Source organism: Juglans microcarpa x Juglans regia, chromosome 5D, assembly GCF_004785595.1.
Source record: "Juglans microcarpa x Juglans regia isolate MS1-56 chromosome 5D, Jm3101_v1.0, whole genome shotgun sequence".
NCBI lineage: Eukaryota > Viridiplantae > Streptophyta > Magnoliopsida > Fagales > Juglandaceae > Juglans > Juglans microcarpa x Juglans regia.
Genome location: NC_054602.1, coordinates 22,384,625 through 22,408,448, shown reverse-complemented (window position 1 = coordinate 22,408,448; position 23,824 = coordinate 22,384,625). Strand labels below are relative to the sequence as shown.

Sequence of the window (23,824 nt, the reverse complement as noted above, 5' to 3'; positions counted from 1 at the left end):
TTAACAATGAAGAATAAATTGTGTGGGATTTGCTAGATGAAATTAAACGTTCTAGATCTATTATTATTATCTTTAAAATCTTAATTTTAATGTTATTTTCTTCAGTTTAATTTAGATAATCTATTTTTCAAACTTTAGTTTTCCAAATAGTAATTAATTTAGTCAATTTCAATACTCAATAGCATCGTTATTCCCTGTGGATTCGATATCCGTTTTCTTTAAAATATTTTACTACTTGTTACGATTTTGTGCACTTGCAAATATTTTCAGCATAAAACGTTTGAAACCCAATACGCATGAAAATTCATTCCTATTTTTACTCTTAAAGGTTCTAGATCTCCATTTTTTTTCAATTCCCTCTCAAAAGATTTTCAAATCCACATCTTCTCAGCTCTTTGTTAGCTCTTTGTTTGTGTTCCTTTACAATTTGGTTCGATTAGAAGCTGGCTGCACTGGTAAGCTCCAATTCAAAGATTTATTTTCTGTTTTCCCCTAGTTTGCTTTGAAATCCCCATCATTGATCTGCCTTGAGTCCTTCCTGAGTTCCCATCGTTTTCAAGCTAGAGATCTTCAAACTGGATAGAAGGCCTTGTACCTGGGTAAAAAATAATCATTTTTTTCCTATTCTGCTTTAGAACCCTTCCTGGGGCATTTGCCGTACCTCTGACTCATTCTCTCAACTCCAACGCTGTGGACAACCTCATCTTCAATCTCTCTGTTGATCCCATCTCCAACCTCTTCTCCTAAGGAATTGCTTGAAGGAGTTGTAGATGCCTTGAATAGGAATAGGAGAAAGACAACTGTAGATTCCTCTATCAGCTTGAAAAAGTGATTAATTAATGTGGATTTAAAAATGATACCGTACCATTTTTTGAAAAGACAAATGATGACATTTTCTTATGTAACCAGCATGGCCACGTCAATACGTAAAGAAACTTACGTATTTTATGCGTACGAATAGCATTTTCCATTAAATGCCAACATATCGATGTAGTCGGACTATATATAGATGATCCACGTTAAAATATGTTGGGATGCTCGAAATCGAAGTGACATTGCGTGCTGGAAAGAATAATTTGAAACCAGATCATGACAACTTAAAATCAATTTGTTGAACAAATTATGCGTAATATGTGTGCGAATATGTGAACTAGGAAAACATAAACATGGGTCATTGCAAGCTTGCGGCTTTATATGTGACTGTTTTGCATATGAGTTGTGTCTTTGTACGCGGTAAACATGATTTGCTTAGCAAACTAAATAATTGGCCGCAAAAAAAAGTTGATAAGAGGAAGAAAAATGAGTTGTTTTGGAGGCATTAGAGCTCACACTACAACAAAAGAGACTTTTTGGGACGATTTTGTTTTAGAACGAAATGAAAATCGTCCCAAAAAGTGGGATTTTGGGACGAATTTCAGATTTCTTCTAAAAAAATGACAGAAGAACAAAACCGTTCGAACGCGTTTCGAACGGTATAATTAGGGACGAAATATTTTGTCCCTAATAATGAAACTGTTTGAATGTAATGTTTTAACATTCGGACGGTTAAATTTAACCGTTCGAATGTACATTTTGGCAAGTTAAGTATTATTATTATAGCGGGAAATTGTTCTACCGTTCAAACATAAAATTTTCACTGTTCAAATGATTAATCAGCACTATTCGAACGAACAATACGTTCGAACGTACAATTTCACCGTTCGAATGATGAATCAACACTGTTTGAACGTGCAATTTTGCTCTACCGTTCGAACGTACAATTTTCACATTTTGAATGATGAATCAATATTGTTTGAACGTTATTTGTATGGTTCGAACGGTGATCATATTTTTTTTTTAGAGAATTATATTTATATTAACTAGTAATTATAAGAAATTTATCAATTAAATAATAGGAATAATATTAATCAATAATTAGTTTAGAAAATATAAAATAATTCTAATTTATAATTAAATACTGAATTTACAAAACATAAAATATTGTCCATTCTAAAAACAAAAGAAATAAATAAATAAAAGATAGAAAGTACTAAGACCCCAACTCTTTGTACGCATCCTCGATTGTAGCTAAGCGTTCCTCTATCTGTGTCAGTCGAGTACTGATGGTGACCTGAGTCGCAGACATGGCATCAAGTTTTATACGTAACTCAGATATGGTACCAGTAATCTCTGTACGAAACTCAGACACAGCAGAACGAACCTCCATATGCACTGCATCGATCAACGCTGATGTCTGCTGATCGCTGCACGCACGATCTCGGCCATGTCCTCACGAGTAGAGCTGTGTACTGATGCCTCGGTCTGTCTGGATGTCCCAGCGGCCGAGACTCCATGATCTCCCAGCTGTGCATCTCTCTGAGGATCAACCGAGTCTGGAACATGTCCACGAAGACGCAGTCTCGAGTGTTCGGTGCTGTGTGAGAGGGTGGTGCTGTTGATCGTTCCCATCGGCTCCCGTTTACGCTCGGCAACATCAGGCACGACATCAGAAAATATTAGAAATCGGGTGATCAGGATCCCAAATGGCGGTATATCCGTCGAAATGTATCGGGACTCTGATCGAATCCTATCGAATATATACCCCACCAGGTCGATAGGAATACCACGAGCTACCCGTATCATAAATTTTGTCCGATCAATCCCAACCTCTGTCTTGTGCTGCCGAGGGTTGATATTGTTGGCGATTATCAAATTCAGGATCTTGAAGAAAGAAGATATATCTGCCTGCTTGATGCTCTTCGTCCCATCATACGGGGAGCATTTGGACCAACAACCAAATCCCTCACCTCATGATCAGCAAGGGTATCGACCTCATCTGTATAAACTGGTGCATCCTCCTCAGTTGTCTCCCCCTCAGCTGAAGGATCAGACTCGTTAGGCACCACGTTCAGATATGAATTTTGCAACCTAGGAATACCGAGATGCTCAACGAGTCCGTCCCGTGAAAATACAACTGGAACTCCTCTGACAGAGATCCTGTATGCTCCTCCGTCATCTGGGTTGGCACCACCGAGCTCTCTATAGAACTCAGAAATAATGTCAATATAGGAGACGGTCTCCCATGATTCCTCCCGCTCATCTAAGATAGGTCCCCAACCACGATCGCTGAAGACTGATGGCAGGGAATGACCCTCCCACACAAGACTCTGGAAGTCAGAAAGTTTCACTTGTCGCTCTAGTGAAACAGTCCTCTCCCTGCCTGGACTGATACTAGTCTCAACTGGATTGCATCGCTTACATCCCACCCTAGAAGAAGACATTTTAATCAACCTGAAATTTACAATTAAAGAGTTTATCAATACAACATTAACGATAAAAATATAATAAATAAGTAATCACTAAATTGCATACGAATAGTAATTTAATAAATTTAACAAACTGTAATAAATTTCTATATTAATTTAATTATAATATAATATCTATTCTCGTTAAGATTTAATAGAACTACAATATGAACCTTAGACCCGTTTAAGAGTTATCAATCCGGATGAATGTTTGATTGATAACTCTTGAATTGTCCAGAGTGGACAGTTTGAGATTGTAAGATCATTCTCGCAAACTATCGAACTATATCTGTTGTCTTCCAACATTATGATTTTGGTAGATTCATCTCTTATTCTCCGGATATGCAGTTTCGGTGAGGGTACAACGACATGTTAATCATCAGTGCACACAACAAAACGAGCATATTTGGAGAACTATGGGGAGATACTACCGAAATTTTGTTGGACGTGACAGATAATAGATCATAGGTTGGCGACTATGATCTTACAATCCCGAACGGGATAGGACCAACTATCCGGTGAAAGGTGGCATACTCCTTGATTGATACATGATACATGCTTGTTTGCTGATGCACACATGATTGTTTATAATGAAGATAGTCGGCATGGATAAGAGTTGGATGAAAGTTCGTGATCGATTGGGTCAGAATTACAATGTATATGCTGAAGGTATTAAGAAATTATTGGAGTTCGCATTGGGTACATGCGATAGTGATGGGCGTATTAGATGCCTATGCAGAGAATGCAGGAATTTGCGTTCTCATGGGATAGACTTGGTGAGAGAGCATCTTTTTGTCAAAAGTATTGATAACGGTTATACTGATTGGGTCTTACCTGACGAACCATATCCAACTTCATTTGAGGCTCCACATGAAGAAGAAGAGATAGATGAAGATGTACAACCAGAGGTTGTTGGAGATGAATACGATGAGGATATGGAGCAAATGTTAGATGACATTGGTACGGGAATGTTTATGGATGAAGGTGATACAGACATATCAAGCTCAAATGATGGGGGCCATAACACTTTTGCACAATTGTGGAATGATTCACAGCGTGAGCTATATCCAAGATGCAGAAGACACAGTAAGTTGTCATTTACCGTAAGACTACTTCACATAAAATCAATGTGTCGATTATCTATTTAGGCAGTCAATATGTTACTTGAGCTATTCAAAGAGGAACTGCCGACTGACAATACTTTACCTCGTAACTTCTATGAAGCAAAAAAGTTGAAACGATGACTCAGATTTGATTACAACGTAATACATACATGTAAGAATGACTGTATATTATTTTGGCGAGAGAATGAACAGTTGAACAAGTGTCCCATATGCCACGAATCAAGATGGACATCGGACAAGCAAAATGTGCCGCAAAAGGTCGTACGCCACTTTCCATTGATATCTAGATTACAACGATTATTTATGTCACGCGCAACGGCTGTAGACATGACATGGCACTCATCAGACAGAGTAAGGAATGATGATATATTGTCACATCCTGCTAATTCCCAGGTGTGGAAGAAATTTGATCAGGAACACCCTTGGTTTGCTGAAGAACTGCGTAATGTGCGACTTGGGTTGGCAACAGATGAATTTAATCCGTTTGGGAACATGAATACTAGTCATAGTACTTAGCCAATTGTACTTATGCCGTATAATCTACCACCGTGGAAGTGTATGAAAGATCCATATTTCATGATGAGTTTGCTCATTCCAGGTCTGAGATCACCGGGAAATGATATAGACATACACTTATAACCATTGATTGCAGAATTGAAAGATTTGTGAGAGAATGGAGTTGTCACATTTGATTTATCAACAGGCAAGTCGTGCAAGATGCATGCTACGGTGTTATGGACAATAAATAATTTTCCCGCATATGAAAACTTGTCAGGTTGGAGTACTAAGGGGAAAATTACATGTCCAACTTGTAACAAATATACCAAATCTGAATGGCTTACGTACGGGAGGAAATCATGTTTCATGGGTCAACGTCGATTTTTACCTGGTGACCATAGATGGCATGGAAATTTTAGAATGTTTGATGGAACTGTTGAATGGGGCCAACCTCCACTATATTTGTCTGGCGAAGATGTACTTGCACAATTTATAAATGTTGGTTGTAATGACTTTGGTAAAAAACAACGAAAGAGAAAACGAGCTACGAATGAGTTGAATTGGATAAAGAATAGTATATTTTTTGAACTTTTGTACTGGTCGAAGTTAAAATTGCAGCATAGTATTGATGTTATGCATATTGAAAAAAATATCTGTGAATCCGTATTGGGAACATTGATGTCAATTGAAGGAAAAAAAAGGATACAATAAACTCAAGGAAGGATTTGAAGCGGTTGGGAATAAGACGGGAAATGCAATTTCAAGAAAATGCTTCATCTGTCTACATGCCGATTGGGTAGTATACATTGTCAAGGAACGAAAGGGTTATATTTTGTGAGTGGCTAATGAAGATTAAATTATCGGACGGTTATGCCTCGAATCTAACAAGGTGTGTGAGAACAAATGATTGGAAAATAACTGGATTAAAAAGTCATGATTATCATGTCTTCTTACAGCTATCTTGCCTATTGGTATCCGTGGGTACTTGACGGTGCACGTGGATTTGACTAAGTTGAGTGCATTTTTTAAAAACTTATGTGCTAGGACGTTGAATGTCGAAGCTTTCAATCAAATGGAATGGGAAATTGCCATAATATTATGTAAGCAAGAAATTATTTACCCACCGTCATTCTTCGACGTCATGGTTCACCAAGCCTTTCATTTGCCACGTGAGGCTAGACTTGCAGGACCAGTTTAATATAGATGGATGTATCCTATTGAAAGATTTCTTGGAAAGTTGAAACATACAGTGGGTAACAAGGCCCACCTAGAAGGATTAATTGCAGAAGTATATATTGATGATGAGTGGCATACCTTTTGTTCCAAATATTTCCACGGAGTTGAGAGTGGTTTGATCGGCCAAAAAGAAACTTTGACGTTGACCGAGCAAGATAACGGAATGTGTTTTCTATGTTTTCCCAACAAGTACGTCCAATTGGTGCAGTGCGTGGTTATGACTTGTGTGGAAGAGAGTTCGAGAAAGCTCAGTGGTACGTGCTGAACAATTGCCTTGAGATAGAGAACTATTTGAAGTAAGTTATAACTTTTTCTTAATTTAAATTCGCTCATTTACTTTAAAAGAATTCTAAGAATATAAAATATTTGTGATAATCATCAATTTCAATGATCATATTAATGTGCTCAAGGAACTGAGAGTAAATGATATAAACCAGAAACATGAAGAGGAGTTCCCAAGATGGATTGAAGAATGGGTAATGACATTACATATGCTTTACTCAATAACCAATGAAAAAAATATTGATTTAAATTTTGATATAATATATGGTTTACTCAATATGTAGGTTGTACAAATGCATGCGAATAATCCAAATGATATATCAGATGAACTGTATGCATTGGCGCGTGGCCCATTGAGACGCACTACTCGATATTCTACATCCATTTCTCAGGGAAGTAGGTATCACACAATGAATCGAGATTGTTATAGGACAACTCAAAATAGTGGTGTCCTAGTTGAAGGAAATCATGGTAGAGAAAATATTGATTTCTATGGAATTATTGTTGATATAATTGGAATGAAATATTTGGGAGAGCTTGCGGTGTATCTGTTTAAGTGTGATTGGTGGGATTTAAGCAATCCTCGCACTGGAGTCCGTGATGATGAATATTTTTTGAGTGTTAATACATCAAAAAAATGGTATGAAGATGATCATTTTATTTTGGCTTCTCAGGCATCTCAATTATTCTACTTAGATGATCTGAAGTTAGGAAATCAATGGTGAGTAATACAAAAATATTCTCCAAGAAATATATATGATGTTATCCCTCAGGCAGAAGGACAAGATGATAAAAAAGAAGATGACCCCTCTACTCAAGAAGCATACCAAGAGAGTCAACCCGCCTTAAATTTGTTTGTAGATTTGAGCCAGTATGAGATGATTCCATTAAATAGAGAAGATATTGAAGTTGAAATTGTTGATGCGACAGTTGAGAAAAATGTTGAATCATCTGAAGTATCTACAGATAATGAGAGTGAATTATCAAATGAAACTAATACAGATTATGATTGACCAATTATGTGTTAACATTACACTTGATGATAAATATTCACTTATTGAATATATCAGTAATTTTAAATTATGCCACCAAAGAGGAAAGAAGTTCGCAATCCATCTCTACCTGTTCCTAGCTCTCCTTCAGACTCACCATTAGAGATTGACTCTACAGAATGAGGTAAAATTCTAATACTCATAAAATTTATTAATTAAGGTCCTATAATAGACATATAATATAAATTGATTACAATGTTATATTTATAGAGTCTACAGTACTATCTCGTCAAGGTTGAGGCACCATTAGAGGGGTGACGTTGGAAAAATATCATAAGGTGGATAAGATCAAGGTTAACATTCCTCGCGATCATACCAGAGGTGAAGGACATCCAGCAGCTTGGCTTGCATCGCATGTGGGAGCTCTTACATAAACTTATGCACCTTTGGCAACGACTTCATGGAAGAAAATCCCCCAAGATGTTAAAGAGCTTATCAAGAAGCGTAGTTTGGTAATATTTAAAACATTGATTTAATAGAATTTCTATATTTTACTTAAATTTAGAATATTATAAATGATAATGTGTTTGTGACTATTTTTTTAAAGAATGATTTCGAATTAAATTTTGGTCGGAGAGAGGAGCATAAGATTGTGGAATAGCTTATAGGTAATGCATTCCGCAAATATAAGGCGATGTGTCATGAGCATTATAATAAGTTTAAGAAGAAGGAAGATGCACGCCAACATCCTTTTCAGGATGTCTGACCTTCTGAGTGGGAAAACATTTGTGACATGTTTAAGGATTAATCATATCATGTATAATTAAATTTAATTATTTTACTTGTCCTATTTGTCATTTCGCTTCATAATATTTTCAATTTCTTTGCACGAGCGAAGTTCTATAAACAAAACAAATAGATCAAAATTGAAGATTAATCATCATGCAGGCTCAAGATCTTTCCATCGCCTCTCTAAGAAATTTGTATTGCTATTTTTTTCTATTGGATGTAGTTAATTATTTGGATGAATCATAATGACTTTATATCTTAACACATATTTATTGTAGCAAGATTCAGATACCAATTATCATCTGACAAAATTATATGCTGCATCGCACACTGATCGTAATGGAGAGTGGACTCATCCTGATGCTCGTAAAAATTATGTAAGTATTATAACCTGTTTTAATTAAATATATTAGAATATTTATGAAGATATTAATCCCTTATTTTATATATGTCTAGGATAAAATGATTGCCCTACGTGCTGAATCTGCGTCAGATTAAAATTCCTGAACAAGTGATATTGATATTTTTACACAAGTCCTGGGTCAACGTTCTGGATATTTGAGGGGTTTGAGTCGCTGTGTAAAGCCTTCTCCCTCTTCCTTTTCTTCCGGGTTTGCATTTATGACTTCTATAGCGCTAGAGAATACGAATTCTAGAATCGAAGAATTGACTGCAAGACAGCATGAGTTAGAGACTCAATTGGCAAAAAAAGCAGACATGAAGATGCACCTCAAATAACATGAAGAACAACAAGAAGAGTTCAGAAGACAGATGTAACTCCAAATGCAGCAGCTTATGCAACAGTACAGGCCTCCAAGCAACTGATGGTTTTTTGCATACAAATTTTGAGATTATCTATTTATGTACGAACAATGCCAGTCTCACGGTTATTTATTTAGTTCGCACTTATTATAAAACTTTTATGAGTATTAAACAGTTTCTAATGTTATGGATGTCTATTTGATTTTTTATGAATGTATTTTTCCAAATATTATGAATGTCTATTTGGTTTTTTATTATTGACTTTAAATAAAATAGTTATCGTTCGAACGACCACATAACGTTCGAACGCTCTAATTGCGTAAAGTTCGAACGCCATTTATTTTCGTGTTCGAACATAACATATACCGTTCGATCTGACCATTTAACGTTCGAACGTGTGTATAATTTATTTTTGTTCAAACTTATTTTGTAATCGTTCAAACACATTAATCATGTTCGAACGTAAAATTGTAACCGTTCGAATGATAATCTGGGACGAATTTCAACTGTGACAAAAGAAATTCCTGTTCGAACATGTTCAAATGATTTTCTTCAAATTCGTCCCAAAAGATATTTTTTTGCATGAAATTGTGATTTTCGTCCAAATGTATCTTTCGGCATAGTGTTGTTGGAACGAGATCGGGACGAATTTTTTTCATCCCAAAAAATAATTTGGGATGAAATGGCTATAATTTGGGACGAAATTTTCGTCCCTAAAGATCCTTTTTGTAGTAGTGTCAATATTTTGTAAAAGAGTTTTGGAAGTGAAAGCAAAAGTAAAGAAATACAAACTTATGAGAAGCTTATCCATGGGGTACTAATTATATAAGAATCATGAAACAACGTACACATACACACATATATTTGCAAAAGTAAGTCAGTGGTACTCTTGGGTCCCTTCTTTCTTTCTTTTTCTTTTCCTTTTTCTTATTTTTCCTTTTTTATCAATTTTTCTTTTTCTTCTTTTTCTTTTTTTATCAAAATAAAACTTCCGTTTTAGGGAAAAGATGTGTGATAACATTATTCAAGAGACTTGGAGAAATGGAACTAGTAGAAATAATATGGCAGAAGTAATGGCTATGATCTCAGAATGTGGTCAGAAGCTGGAAAATTGGAATCATACAAGCTTTGGCAATGTTCAACACCAACTACACAAGGCCAAACAGAAACTTAAGCAGGTACAAGACAGGGACCCCAATTGCGTTAGAAGAGAAGAACATAATTTTGCAAGAGATGAGGTTAAAAAATGGCTAGAGAGAGAGGAGATCATGTGGAGGTAGAGATCAAAGGCGCTGTGGCTGAAGGGATGTACCACCTTCTATTATTTCAAGCTCTCAAAGTGCATTTGTTCTTGGACGTCTTATAACAGATAAATTATTGATAGCCTATGAGCTTATCCATTATTTGATGCAGAAGAAGGTTGGGAAAAAAAAATCTTTAAAGTTAGATATGAGCAAAACCTATAATCATGTAGAGTAAGATTTTATAAAGACAGTCGTGAGTACCATGGGGTTTGAGCAGAAACTAATTGACATGATCAAGTTGTGTGTTAGGTCTGTATCCTCTTGAGAGGAATAAGGAAGTCTCGGGCATAAAAATTTGTAGAGAGGCCCCTCACATAAATCATCTGCTTTTTGCAAATGACAATGTTATTTTTTGTATCTTGAGAAAAATAGAAAGGTTCAACTATTGTTGGATAAATATGAGAAGGCTTCAGGTCAGAAAACAAACTAGGATAAAACCTCTATAGTTTTTAGTAGGAATGTGAAATCTGAGGTGCAAGAAGAAATAATGCAACTGTGGGGAGTCAATAGTGCTCAATAGTATGAGAAATATTTAGGTTTACCTCCTGTTATAGGTAGATCAAAATCCAAAGCTTTTTTAGAAATAAAACACAAAGTTAGGCAAAAGTTGCAGAGTTGGAAAGAACAAATGCTATCTCAAGGTGGGAAAGAAGTTCTTATAAAGGTAGTAGCTCTCTCAATCTCGATATACTCTGAGTTGTTTTTTACTACCTAGTACTTTATGTTCAAAACTGGAAACTGGATCAGTTGTATGAAAATGTGTGAACCTAAGTGGCTTTAAAGACTAGAGAGTTTTCAACTTAGCCTTGTTAGCCAAGCAGGAGTGGAGGATTTTGCAAGAGGAGGGTACCGTGCTGCATAGAATTTATAAGGCTAGATATTTCCCAAATGGTCAGTTCTTGAAAGCTGGATTGAGAAATAATCCTTCATACGAATGGAGAGGAATTTGGGAAGCAAAAAGTGTCGGATTCATGATTGGCGATGGGAAGACTGTAAAACTTTGGAGGGATCATTGTATCCCAGGCCATCAATCTTTACAACTGGATAGCATAGACATAAGGGGTGAGAATAGAGAAGACACAGTGGCTAGCATTATTGACATAAATACAATATGGTGGCATGTGGATAAGATAAGAGCTCTATTCAATCCAAATGTAGCAGCAGAAATTCTAAAAATCATGATCTGTCCTGGAGAGCAGCCTAATAAGTGGACATGGACACATGAGAAGAATGGCACATTCAGTGTTAGGAGTGCTTTTAGATTAATCAAAGAGAAGTTTAGTATCGGCTCAGGTGAATGTTCAAATGCTAGCAGACAATATGCTCTATGGAAGACTCTTTGGAAGATGAAAATCCCTGATAAAGTAAAGGTGTTTGTTTGGAAAACTTGCTAAGAAGGGCTACTTACTCAACATAATCTGCAAAAGAAGAATGTGACTACTGAAAGGACATGTTGTTTCTGCAATGAAAGGTTAGAAGATCATCCATATGCATTATTCTATTGTCCTAAAATTAGAGATTATTGGGATAGATATGTGCCTATTATGGAAAATATGGAAAGAGATATGAATGTAATGGATGTAGCAATGAAAGTGAAAGAATACGGTAGAGCAGGTAACCTGACTATACTCTTTTCAATCGCGTGGGGTTTTTGGTTTAGAAGAAACAAGATGGTGCATGACAAAGATTGCATTGAACCAAGACAAGTGATTGAACATGCTCGATCTATCATTACAGAGAATGTTTATAGACATCAAGTATTTGCCTAACACCAAGACAAAGGATTACTATTGTAGGAAACCTCCACCTCTAGGTTAATTAAAGCTAAAGGTTGGGGCAATATTTTGTGACCTACATAGGGAGTTGGTAACATTCACGGAGATAATAAGGGAGACATTATTATGGTTGCTAGTAAGGTGGAAAACGAAGTTGTTGATCCATAATCTATTGAGTTACTAGCAATTTTTGGAGGTTTACAACTTTGTGCTAATATAGGTATCCACAAGCTAATAATTGAAAGTGATTGTTTGTTGATTGTGAAAGAACTTCAACAGGAAGCAGAATCTGCAGCTATGTTGGATAACCTATTTAGTAAAACCAAAAAAAATCCAAATACTGTTTGGTGAGTGCCAAGTTTAACATGTCAATAGAACAAGAAATATAGTAGCACATAGGCTTGTCCGATGTGATTAGAATGTTGAAAGTTTAGAAATGTGGTGGAATTGTTTTCCAGACTTTATTTCATAAGCTTCGATAAATGTCTATAATATTTCTATTATCAATGATAATTTGTTTTCCTATAAAAGAAAAAAGAAAAAGAAAAACTTTCGTTTTAGGCTTTCATAGTGGTGGGAGCAACATGATTATACACAGGTAAAAATAAACTGAAATAACAAGCTATATTATATATATATATATATATATATATATATATATATATACTAGGTCAGGAGCACGTGCAAAGCACGTTGTTTGCCTAGTTGGGTTAAACAGGTTTTTTACACAAATAATTTGGTTTTTTTTAAAAAAAAACTTGATTAATGAATAATTTAATGCAAAGAGAAAAAAAAAGAGCAAACTTTAGCAAATATCTTTGGATAATAATAGGTTCGTAAGTATAATAATTACATATTTGGATACATTAGAAAACAAAAAGATTAGTTCAAAATTAAAGTCAAGATACATTAGAATAACATAGACAAACAAAAATAGCATCATTGCCACCACAATAAATACTACCACCACACTCAAAGAACGCATAACTGAGATTTTAACATCCAAGCATAAAGTAATTACATAAATATACAAAGTAATTACAATCTGTTCATAAAGTAATGGGGGAGTTCGGCCATGGCTTATCGAGAGGAAAGCCGCTTGAGTGACACACAGTACTCGACGGTAGCTTCTGTGTAGTTGGAGGCGACGCAAGGTGCAACACCTAGTGAGAGGCCGACGAAGGGGGACTTGAGCAAGAACTTGCTCTGTTTTTTAGAAGCAAAACAGAGGTGGTTTTTGTGTGTTAAAGGGAGGCTGTGGCTGGGTTTCAGATTAGTAGGACAGCGTTGTGGCGGCTGTGTGAAGGAGCCTTGGCAGTGGGCAACATTATCCCCTATATTCCCACTCCCGAAACAGAGCAAACCATCACTTACCAGTTCCATCGTAGCCTTCACGTCGAGATCGGCCTCCGTTGATTTCAAAATTGTTGGCTGAAGTTCTTAGCTGAGCTTGGAAGTACCATAAACTCAACCTCTGTCGCGTGGTGACGCTGCTGCTTCTTCCTTCATTGGGTAAGTTTCAACCACCCAAAGCATTCTCTCTCTCTCTCTCTCTCTCTCTACGTGCTCTCTCACTCATCACTCTCTTTCTCTCTGTTGTTTAGCCACGTGACACCATCACTCATCTCCGTCGCACGTCTCTCACGGTCTCACGGTGAGTTCCCTCTCTCCCTCACGCCGTGCTTTCTTCCCTCCCGTAATCTTTCTCTCTCTCTTTCATTAGTTGGTCTCTCTCTCAGTCTTGAACCACCACCTCGCCGACGTAATCTTCTCCACCTGCCAGTTCTTCGCACCACTCCTTCACTCTCGTTGAGTATGGACGTTTTCGTTGCATGGTTGGTCTTGGTAATGGGTGCACTAGAAGGGTAAGTAATGGACTTAATTACAAATATAAACAGGAAAACAAGAAAACTTAACGGGAAAACAAGAAAAAATTATTGTAGCAGTTAGATAGCCACTTATTATAATAAAGTAGATATATATATATATATATATTTATAGAATGCATTAATATCTCATTTACACCTTAAGTATGCACAATCAGCCAAATTAGCAGAAGAATTTGCATAATCATTAACCTCCCTAAAGACAGGACCAAACTGAGCAGCTAAGCTACTTTATTAGCACCTCCATACTGGAATAAGCTATCTCTAAATGAAGCTTCCCAGTACACTCAACCCGACAATAAGTACCTAGCTAAGAATCATATTCGTAGTTATTGAAGTTGATACAATATCTCAAACCATCCAAATAGCCTTCGAGCAAATTAAGAAAACACCATCAGATCATTTCTAATTATTCCTCCAACACTGCTATGGCTTGTATTTCCTAATGAATCGGCGTAAATATTATTTAATTTCACTCTTCTTATAATATCTCATATCAAGTTATATAGGAAACTGTTGAATGAGATTTCATGTTGTTTGAAAGAGGGAAGTTCAAGCCGCCCTTTATAATAATTAATTCTAGATTGTTCCAATTATAACCTTGACTAATAGAATATAGGCCCAAATATGGCTTACCCTTAACCATGAAACACCTATAATGAAATGGTGCGACGAGGACTTCTAGCTTGCTATACGCATTTTATTCACCCGGATGTCTTAAAATTAAGTACCATACCACCTATGATGAAGTGGTGTGATGAGGACCAGCTTCTTGATATACATGTCACCCGAGAAGAGAATATAAGAGAGAGTGTGACTCTATATCTATACGAAGCTGGAGGGAAACGGCCTAACTACTAGTTAAGAATCCAACCAAATTACTTTCAGAAGCATAACCCCACTTCTTAACATTGTTTACGGTCAGAGACATCACTTTGCCAAAATAAATTCAACATTATTATTCTGTATATATACTTTCCTGGCCCTACATGTCCATTTTTCATTCAAAAACCACATTTTCTAATTCCAAAGACACCTACTGATCATGATAGAGGTGACCAGAAAACCAACTACTAAACCATCTAATTAGGAACTTCCATTTGCTCTTGGAACCACAAAGAAACTTCCTGAAACCAAGACAAACTAAGACAAACTTTCTGTACATTTTAATGACTTACCAGTGCAAAGAAAAAACTCCATACATGGACTGCCAATTGCCAACTCACTTGTAATTCTTAGAACATGGTCGATTAGTTCCGCTTGGCATCATATAGCAATTACATTTAGAAGCCAAAAGAACAGTTAGCTAGCTTATTATATTAATTCATTAAAAGAAAGACTATCCTTCAAGCATCCCCAAGTAAAGACACGTCCGTTGTATATATGCTCTTATTTGGTACCATATATGCCACTGATCATTGACCAATGGATCGAATCAGCTCCCAAGAAGATATATCGACTGGAAAAAACCAGTGTTGGAGGCTATATAATATCACAGCACCTCCTTAATTAGGACTTTAGTTGAAAGACAACTTGATTACCTGATTAATCCGTCCCCATGCAAGATAGTCTGCGGCTTGACTAGATCCAAACCTGCGGCATTATTCTTCAGTTTAGACACCATGATGATGTCAGCAGTCTGAAATACAGCCACCACATCAACAAACAAATTAACCCTTGCTTGGCCAATCTTGTGTCACAAATAAATTAAGATTGCAGTCTTTGATAAATAATACAGTACCCAGCCAGCTTATAACATCTTACAACAAGGAAATAACTGATCTCTAAACTCACGAATCCCTCCAATAAAAAGAAAACAGAATAAGGATGTTGTGCTCTTGAATACTTAGTTCTAAACATATCTGGCTACAAAGATGACCCAAGAAGCTGAGAATTTCATGCGACACTTTCTTAGGAACATTTAAAACTGAAAACAATCAGTGTATGCATATACTAGATAAGACATCGAACCTCAAAAACTAGTTTATCTCCATTGGAGAGAAGCCTAAACATCCAACCAAGCTACCACTTTAATCTTATAGTTTTATCTATAACATGTGGTCGTCAGTTACTTTGTTAGCTTAATTTATCTTCATAAATCCGCCCTAATTCAATAGTGTCAAGGTCCATGGCTTGAACATATGGATTTCTTTAGAAATATCTTCCTGTTGGCGGCCCAATATATGGCCTTTTGAGACCTTTCTTCCACTAGTCAGTTACCAAGCTTCTCAAACTCACTGACCATCGTGAAACCCCCTGCAGATCATCTGTCGAGTTCTTGATATATATTGGTAATTGAATGGCGACGTGAAAACCTGTCGCATTCGAAAATTTCCCGAGAATTCGAAAATTTCTCGATCCACTTTCTGAATCCTCTTGAACACCCGCTTCTAATTAATTTTTATAACCGTTCCTTAAATGGGATTTCACTTGCTAGCTAGTAGCAGACCTTAGATCACATTCATCCCGAATAAACAAAACAAATAAAGCAATCAAACATAACCACAGCACAACCAACAAAAGTCCTGGTACTGCTACTGCGCTCTCCTAGCCCTTTCATATAAAACATACAGTTCCATTAGTTCCGATCCTTAGAACCCGGTAGTAGTTTAGGCTCGACTTGAATTGCCAATGGCATCTAACATGAGTACCCCTACGTTATTTGGCCTTCAGCCCTATGTTATTTTTGCAATTGCTAAAAGTGTTAGAAATTAGCCATCCCTAAATTAAGATTTTAGAATAGTTTGTTTCAACCTCTATATACTAGCTAGCTAGCTAGACTAACATGCAGTAGTTTTTCTTATCGTTAATTAATGTATCCCAAGGGCTACTTGATCGTGATTCTATAGATCGATCTGACTCAGTTAGTTAGATCCAAAAAGAGATGGAATGAGTTGCAAACGATTCGAATAAAGAAGATGAAGACACGGATTGCTCAACAACGATCCATATTGGAACCATTATCGAGCCCGCCCATATCTCATTTATAATATCACAGTTGATGCTGAAAGCTGGAGAAAAGGAGAATCCCAGTCTAACCGGATCTGGTCAGATGTCAAAGTTGCAAACACCCAGTATCTCTGGAGAATATAACAGAAAAATGTTGCCCTGCAATAGATTTACTTTCGTTGTGGGGGACCAAAACCATCATTACCAGAACTAAAAAGTTCCGCTTGTTTGCGAACTTCATGACAAATACATTCGTACTATTAGAGTACTCCTAGAGTGAGCTGCCCTCTTTCTTCCCCTTTAAATTTTTTAATTTTTCCATCTGAAAAGGAAAATGGACTATAGGGTGTCATGACTAAGGCATCAAAAGTGAATAAGAATTTATTTGAACACGGGAAATGCGCATATATATAAATATATATGAAATTACATGAGGAAAAGGAAATGTTAGGGAGCGCCATAAATACCAAGTACTATATATATGGCATTATTTTTTTGTGGGAACCTTTTTATTGAGCAAGCAAGATTAATTGCTTTTCTGGGATTAGTAATGAGTTAATTTTCAGAAAATGCATATTCTTTTATTGAAGCTTCTGGTACAGCTAGGCTAACAAAAAACAAGAAGAAGAAATAGAATGACAGATTTAACCGAAGTCCAGAACTGACTTATAAGAACAAATAGAACATAATAGCATATAATAAAATTGGTCTCTAATAATCATAAAATATTATTTTTAAATTATAGGTATCCCTGGAACCGCCTAGACAAAGTCTAGCTACGAGCAGAAAGAAAAGAAATAGAGAGGGGGTGGGGGGAAACACATCTTGCCAAGCTTCCAGTACTGGTTGGCGCAGCTTTATTTCTTATGTTTGTCTTGAAACCTGTTTCCAAAATTTAAGCATCTCAAGATCAGCAGCTTTTTTGGATTGCATGATCCGATCCAAGACAACACCAAAGAATAAAGAGTATATACAGAAATTGAGAGATGAACTTCCCTTAAAATAAATAACAAACTAGAGAAGCCTCAAGAACTAGTCATGTGCGTATAAAGTTAAACAACAATTTTTGGTTTGGGGGGGGGGGGGGGGAGATGTCATTGGTACCTTAAAATATACTTAATTTCTTAATTACTATTGACTAAAAGTTGGTGCAGTTTTGATGTTGGAGTTTACTAGTACACTATAATTAAGGTAGCTTTTCCCATGAAGAAGCAATTTTCTAATTACAATTGAAGAAAACAGCTGAAGAAGAATAAGACGAATGAGAATGGATACATCAAATCCCCTTAGGATCCAAGGACGGGGTACAGCGAATTTTATTACAATTTTTCTGGATATCATGAATTTCGAGATGTGCTTACCAGGAAATAGCTTTCACCATGCTGCAGGCCCTGCATTAAGAAGCCAAATTCATTGACAGCAACCGGCACTCCGGAGCAATGGACCAACACTACGTCTTGATCAAACATTGCCTTGATATCAAGTGGCCCCTTTGGAACTTCAGTAGGAACCCCATTGATAAACACTGTAATTAATCCTGAAATTTTGTAAAGAATAGCAAGTCCAAAAGTATGTCCATTTATATTTCAACCATGGAAACAACTGAGATGTAGGGTGGAAACTGGAGATTTTGGAATAATATTTCTGATCAGTTAAGAGTTCGGAGTTCATCATGAATTTTCATATAATTTTAAAACCAACCATGATCAATAGCAGAAAGGTGAAAACTACTATATATATATATATATATATATATATATATATCATAAAAGTCGAGACTTTAGTGGACTCACTTGGGAGGTGTAAGCACGATAAATTTAATTACTTAGAGGGATAAAATAAAGAAAGAGAAATCAATTTCAATTATGGCTTTTTTTTTTTTTTTTGTGTGTGTGTTTTGTGTTTTTATTTATTTTTAATTAAAAAAACTATGAACGCATTGCCAGGAAAAGAGACCTCATGTTTTTACGGGAAAGTGCAACTTTCATTCTACTACTCAGATACAAGAACTGTCATGTCAGTGTAAAGTTGATACTTTATTCTCTAGAAGTCGTCCTAATTGAGCTTGGCCAGGATAGTTTTGGACTTTCGCATTTATAAATAAACATTGTAAGTATACTTACTGTACTTGTGGAAAATAAGATTTAATTTATTGTAGTATATAATTATATATTAAGGCTCCAAGAATGGTTTATAAGTGGATTATATCAGAAAACCAAGGTTCATCACCGTCTTTAGAACCAAACGTGAAAAAGGAAAGTTACTAAGAGGGAGAAAGAAAAGGTTTTCCAAGACAGATGAAAGCTTGGAATTGCATAAATTAAAGAGAATGAAAAGATATTTATCTTTTGAAAGGAAGACGTTAAGTATCTACGAATAAACTGAATCAGCCATGCATTTACCAGTTTGGTATTGCAAATCTGAAGCATCCGAAGGGCATAAACCTGCAGGCGTTACGGCCGAGCCCTGCTCGATTTCCGGGAAACCCATTTGACCAGAGAGAGAAAAGTGAGAGTGATCAACGCCATCGTTGCCCAGAACTCCACATGAAGACGAGGAACCAACGTGATAAGATGGAGAGGAGGCAAAAGAAGGTGATGATAATAAGGGCCCGAAACCCAAAGCGGAGCTAGTACTCTCGAATTGAGTTGCACTACTTGCTACTTTTGCTTGATTTCTCTGTTCAAGGCTGGCCTGCATCTGGCGTTGTCGGCGGCGAGATCTTGACCGGCGGTTCTGGAACCAGTAGAAAACGTTTGCATCGCCAACTGAACCGAATTTCTCAAGCAGTTTTCTTATTCTCACCGTCTCATCTCTGGGAGGATTAACCATTCCACTGTTGAAGATAGACTCCAGTATTAGGATTTGCTCTGGCTTTGGAGTCCACCTTGACCTGACTGGTTCGTTTCGCTCCGACCCTTGGCTTGGACTGTTAGGGTCTTGCCCTTGTTCTTCCATTAATTTTACTCCAAAAGACGAGAAAGAAATATGGTTCTTGAAGCTTTGAAGTAATACAAGGCAACGCGAAAAAACACATAGGAAACCGCTTCAGAGTGGCCAAGCTATATAAAGGGCTGGAGGAACCAAATTCTCACGAATGAAATTACCAAGTCACCCTCTTTCTATTTTCTTGATCACAACCTTATAACGATGAGAAAATATATGCTTAACCTAACCGTAGACAACGTGTAAGTTTTTTCCCAACGAAAATTATTAGATCATGTGGAAAAGATTTCGAATTCAAAACCATTTTAAATAATTTTCATGCAACATTTTGTTTGGGTCAAATACCGAGTAAAATCATCATCATTGACACAAATGTAATTTGACATGGCTGAATGATTCGGCTCATAACTTTTCATATAATTAACCTGTGATATTTTATTACTAAGAAATATTAACACAATATTTTACTGTAATAATTAGTGCTGTCAGAACAACAGTACTAAGGTTAAAAATGTAGATCTACAGCTTTCTAAGCTGTAATTTGCTATTTTCTCATATATCTTTTAGTTTTGATCTGTTATTTCTTTTGTTTTAGCTTAAAAAAAAATCTAAAGAAACACAATCTCTTGGATTTTTGTCCATAGAGTGTGTCATATACTCTGTTTTAGATAGAGTATGGGGTTGTTTAATTCTGTCTTAGGATAGAGTGTGAGGTTTGTTAAATCTATCTTAGGACAAAGTGCTCTCTCAGACGGTTTGTTTGTAGAGAGTTACAGCAATGGACTAGACCATGTCAGTCACAAAGAAATTTGTGTATTGGAGAGCCTTAAAAGTAGTAGTTGGCTTGTATTCTGTATGTCTCAGGTCAGAGTTGTAATGTCTCATTATGAATTAATGGAATTTGTTCTACCTTTAAAAAAAAAGGAACAATAGTACTAAGAAATCTTATTCTAGAAGTGTAATGATTTTTATGATCCTTAGCACCATTTAAGTTTAAATATCATAATCATTTGTGACGAAAATAAACTCATTTTAATCACGAATAAATCACAACAAATGCTATTTTCTTTTTGTAACGGATCGATATCATGCTAGCTAGCTAGTGTCAAGCCGAATATATGCATCCCTGTATGATCAGTAGTACTTACCATGATTGTTATAACTTGTTAACGCCATCATCACTAGTGTATATCCATTGTTATTCCAAACATGAATCCAGCAAACAACATATTAGCTCTAACACCGAAAAAGTCTTCAAATCACCACTCACATTAATCATATGTAGTAGATATATATCAGTACTATTGTCGTGGTCATGCTATCTATTAATTAATATGTTCAAGAAAATTTTGTCACGTCCACAAGGAATATTGACTTCATAATTCACCCGCCACCCAATATGGCATACCTAAAATAATATTTTCAGTTTTCGGAGTTAATTTTCATGATACATGGAATCTCTCAAGTACATGACATTTTAGCTTGAACAACCTATTCTTATGAATCAGCGACATGGACGTTTGTAATTAGAAAGGTATATATATTTTCTACGATCGACAACATGAGCATAAGCATTTATCAGCTATTGTAATTAATCTTGTTCGAATTTGAAGGTCGTATATATTCTTCGAGAAACCTAGTTTGGATGTGCAGGTATATATTTTCAGAATATCTCACTACTATTCATTATTTTATTATTATTTTTCACTTACTTTTCATTACTATCTACTACTATTCAATATTTTAGTATTATTTTTTCATTACTTTTTTCTTACTATTTACAGAATACCTAAGAATACCTCACTACTCAAACACAAGAAATTATCCCTCCTAGCTGATTCCTATTGAATATTGAAGATATCCGTAGAATCAGTGAGACAATCTAGTTCATGCTAGTAGATAAAATGGAGTGCCTGGGAGAGAGAAAAGGCAGTTATATTATATGGCCTACGTATTAATTAGGTGGCAGTGTACATAATGATCACTTAATTAGTCTAAATATCCATCTAATTAGAAATTAGGGTTTGTTTTCACCATTTCAACTTCCCCCAAATTTTGAAGTTCTCGATCGGTACATATATCATGTAAATGTGAAAGTTGCGTAGGGAAAAGTTTGAAAGGAATATTGGTCAAAATGGTAAAATAAAAAGAAGAAGAATGGCAAATTGAGTGTGAAAGGTGGACAAAGAAATTGGCTAGGGTTTCGGCGAGCAAGTGCATGTGAAGGTATGCATGGAAAGCTGGGTCGCTGTAAAGGAAGAAGCAAATATTAAATTATAAAACTGGAGGAACAATCCAAACGGATGGTCAAGAAACCGTGCAATAATTTAATAGCTGACGTTAAGCAAACATGGCTTAAAGTGGAATATCTGCTCCTTTTCTTTTTGGGTAAGTAAAAACTCTGGTTATTATGCACCAGCCGGGAAACATCTGCTTCTTTTCTCTGTTATCTTTTTATATTAAACGAGAGGAGGGCAAGGGGTCGCAAAGGCTGGCTTATACCTCGAACATCTTTGCATCTCTCTCTCTCTGTAGAATATATATTATGTTTGCACAAAACAAGAAATTAATATTAGATCGACCGACGTTTCTCTGTGCTTTCTTCATCTGTTTCTTACACCGTAGTTGTTTATTCATTTGAATAAAAATTTTAACAGTAATCTTCGATAATGAGGCCTTCCTTCGTTGCCTTTGTTTTCTATGCGGCCTGGTAGTACTCTTGCTTAATGAGTAAGGTAAGTTGGGATGGCGCCCCGTACGAATAATAACCAATATTTTTTATTTTTTATGATCATATGCGTATATATATATCAAAATTAAATTTTAAATAAAATCAACGCAGTTTGGGGTCACATTCCCTTAATATTAAATTAATGCCCTCATTAATATCTTTCTTTATATTGGTGCAATGAATTAAGCTATATAATTATAGGACCATATATATATATATATATATATATATATATATATATATATATATATATATATATATATATATATATATATATATATATATATATATATATAACTAAGAACCTAAATAAGTTAACTAGTGAGATACAACAAAATAACCAGCTAATACAGATTAGTTTAATTTCCTACGTTCTGATCGCCCTTAAACATAGATCACTTAAACATGGATATTTTAAAAGGGTACATGTACAGAAGATACGAACTAATGAGCTCATTGGTTCTCGCAACCGTCAATGCATGCAGTAAACAACTGATCATCCTATATCATTTTCATGTTAAATATTTTAACATGAACATTAATAATTGGATCTTTAATTTTCTATAAACCAAAATAATAAACAATAGCAGTAAAAAGACGTATCTTTCTCCATCTATTTGATGAAGAAATCAGTCTGACTATGAGAGAATGATCACCTTATCAACTTAGCCTCACTAGTGTCTCCTGATGGCTAGAGGCACTCTGATGTTGTAGGTGATAACCCTTTAATCCCTCAGTGTTATTTATAGACTTCTAACTATCAAGAAATCTAAGTCTTTGTATTTGACTATGATTAGAGATCTAGAATTAATCTTATCTCTTAGAAGTTTTTCTTATTCCATTATAACTCTTTGAACTATCATAAACTCTATCGAGATGGGTGAGTGGGACACAGAGTTTAAATAGAACTCTTACATTCTCCCACTTGGCCCATACGCCCATAAATAATATTTTCCATTTATGAGTTTATTACAGGAAATTAACCATACTGTGCAAATTCATTTCCTGAAACTTTTCATAGCTCAAAATACATTTCATGAGTTCCGTAATATCAATGTCAAACTAGCTACTAATGCGAGTCATGGCGTTCCTCTATTATATAATCAACAAATTCCCTTCCATGTACAACAACACCAGTAACTTAATTTAACATGATCTTTGATTGGGATAATTAGGCTAATACTATAATGCCTTGGGTTCCAATTCATGTCTATTGTAGACATTATCTTGCCATCATTCATGCACACCATTTAATGTACATATAAA

General features: G+C 35.7%; 1 protein-coding gene and 1 pseudogene across 4 annotated transcripts; one reads left to right on the top strand and one right to left on the bottom strand.

Moving 5' to 3' along the window:
• The window catches only part of LOC121264116, a 93,986-nt pseudogene that overhangs the window by 39,883 nt on the left and 30,279 nt on the right, over positions 1–23,824 (top strand).
• LOC121264117 (WUSCHEL-related homeobox 11-like) lies at positions 16,866–19,912 on the bottom strand. Of its 4 annotated transcripts, none has more exons than XM_041167174.1 (3): positions 19,284–19,912; positions 18,243–18,418; positions 16,866–17,203 (listed from the first exon to the last, which is right to left on the bottom strand). In XM_041167174.1, exons 1-3 carry the CDS (start codon positions 19,837–19,839, stop codon positions 17,153–17,155), a joined length of 783 nt encoding a protein of 260 aa, XP_041023108.1. In that variant the 5' UTR covers positions 19,840–19,912; the 3' UTR covers positions 16,866–17,152. The 4 variants fall into 4 exon arrangements, with proteins under 4 accessions (XP_041023108.1, XP_041023109.1, XP_041023110.1 ...); XM_041167175.1 differs by having other exon boundaries at positions 18,243–18,406; positions 19,284–19,910; XM_041167176.1 differs by lacking the exon at positions 16,866–17,203 and adding an exon at positions 17,232–17,763.

Excerpts from the sequence above, each read along its gene's own strand:
- LOC121264117 (XM_041167174.1), bottom strand. The coding sequence starts at position 19,839 with ATGGAAGAACAAGGGCAAGACCCTAACAGTCCAAGCCAAGGGTCGGAG. Across the intron at positions 18,419-19,283 it reads AGATTTGCAATACCAAACTG|GATTAATTACAGTGTTTATC; the intron begins GTAAATGCATGG and ends ACAAAATTTCAG. Across the intron at positions 17,204-18,242 it reads ATGGTGAAAGCTATTTCCTG|ATGGAAAAATTAAAAAATTT; the intron begins GTAAGCACATCT and ends TTTCCTTTTCAG.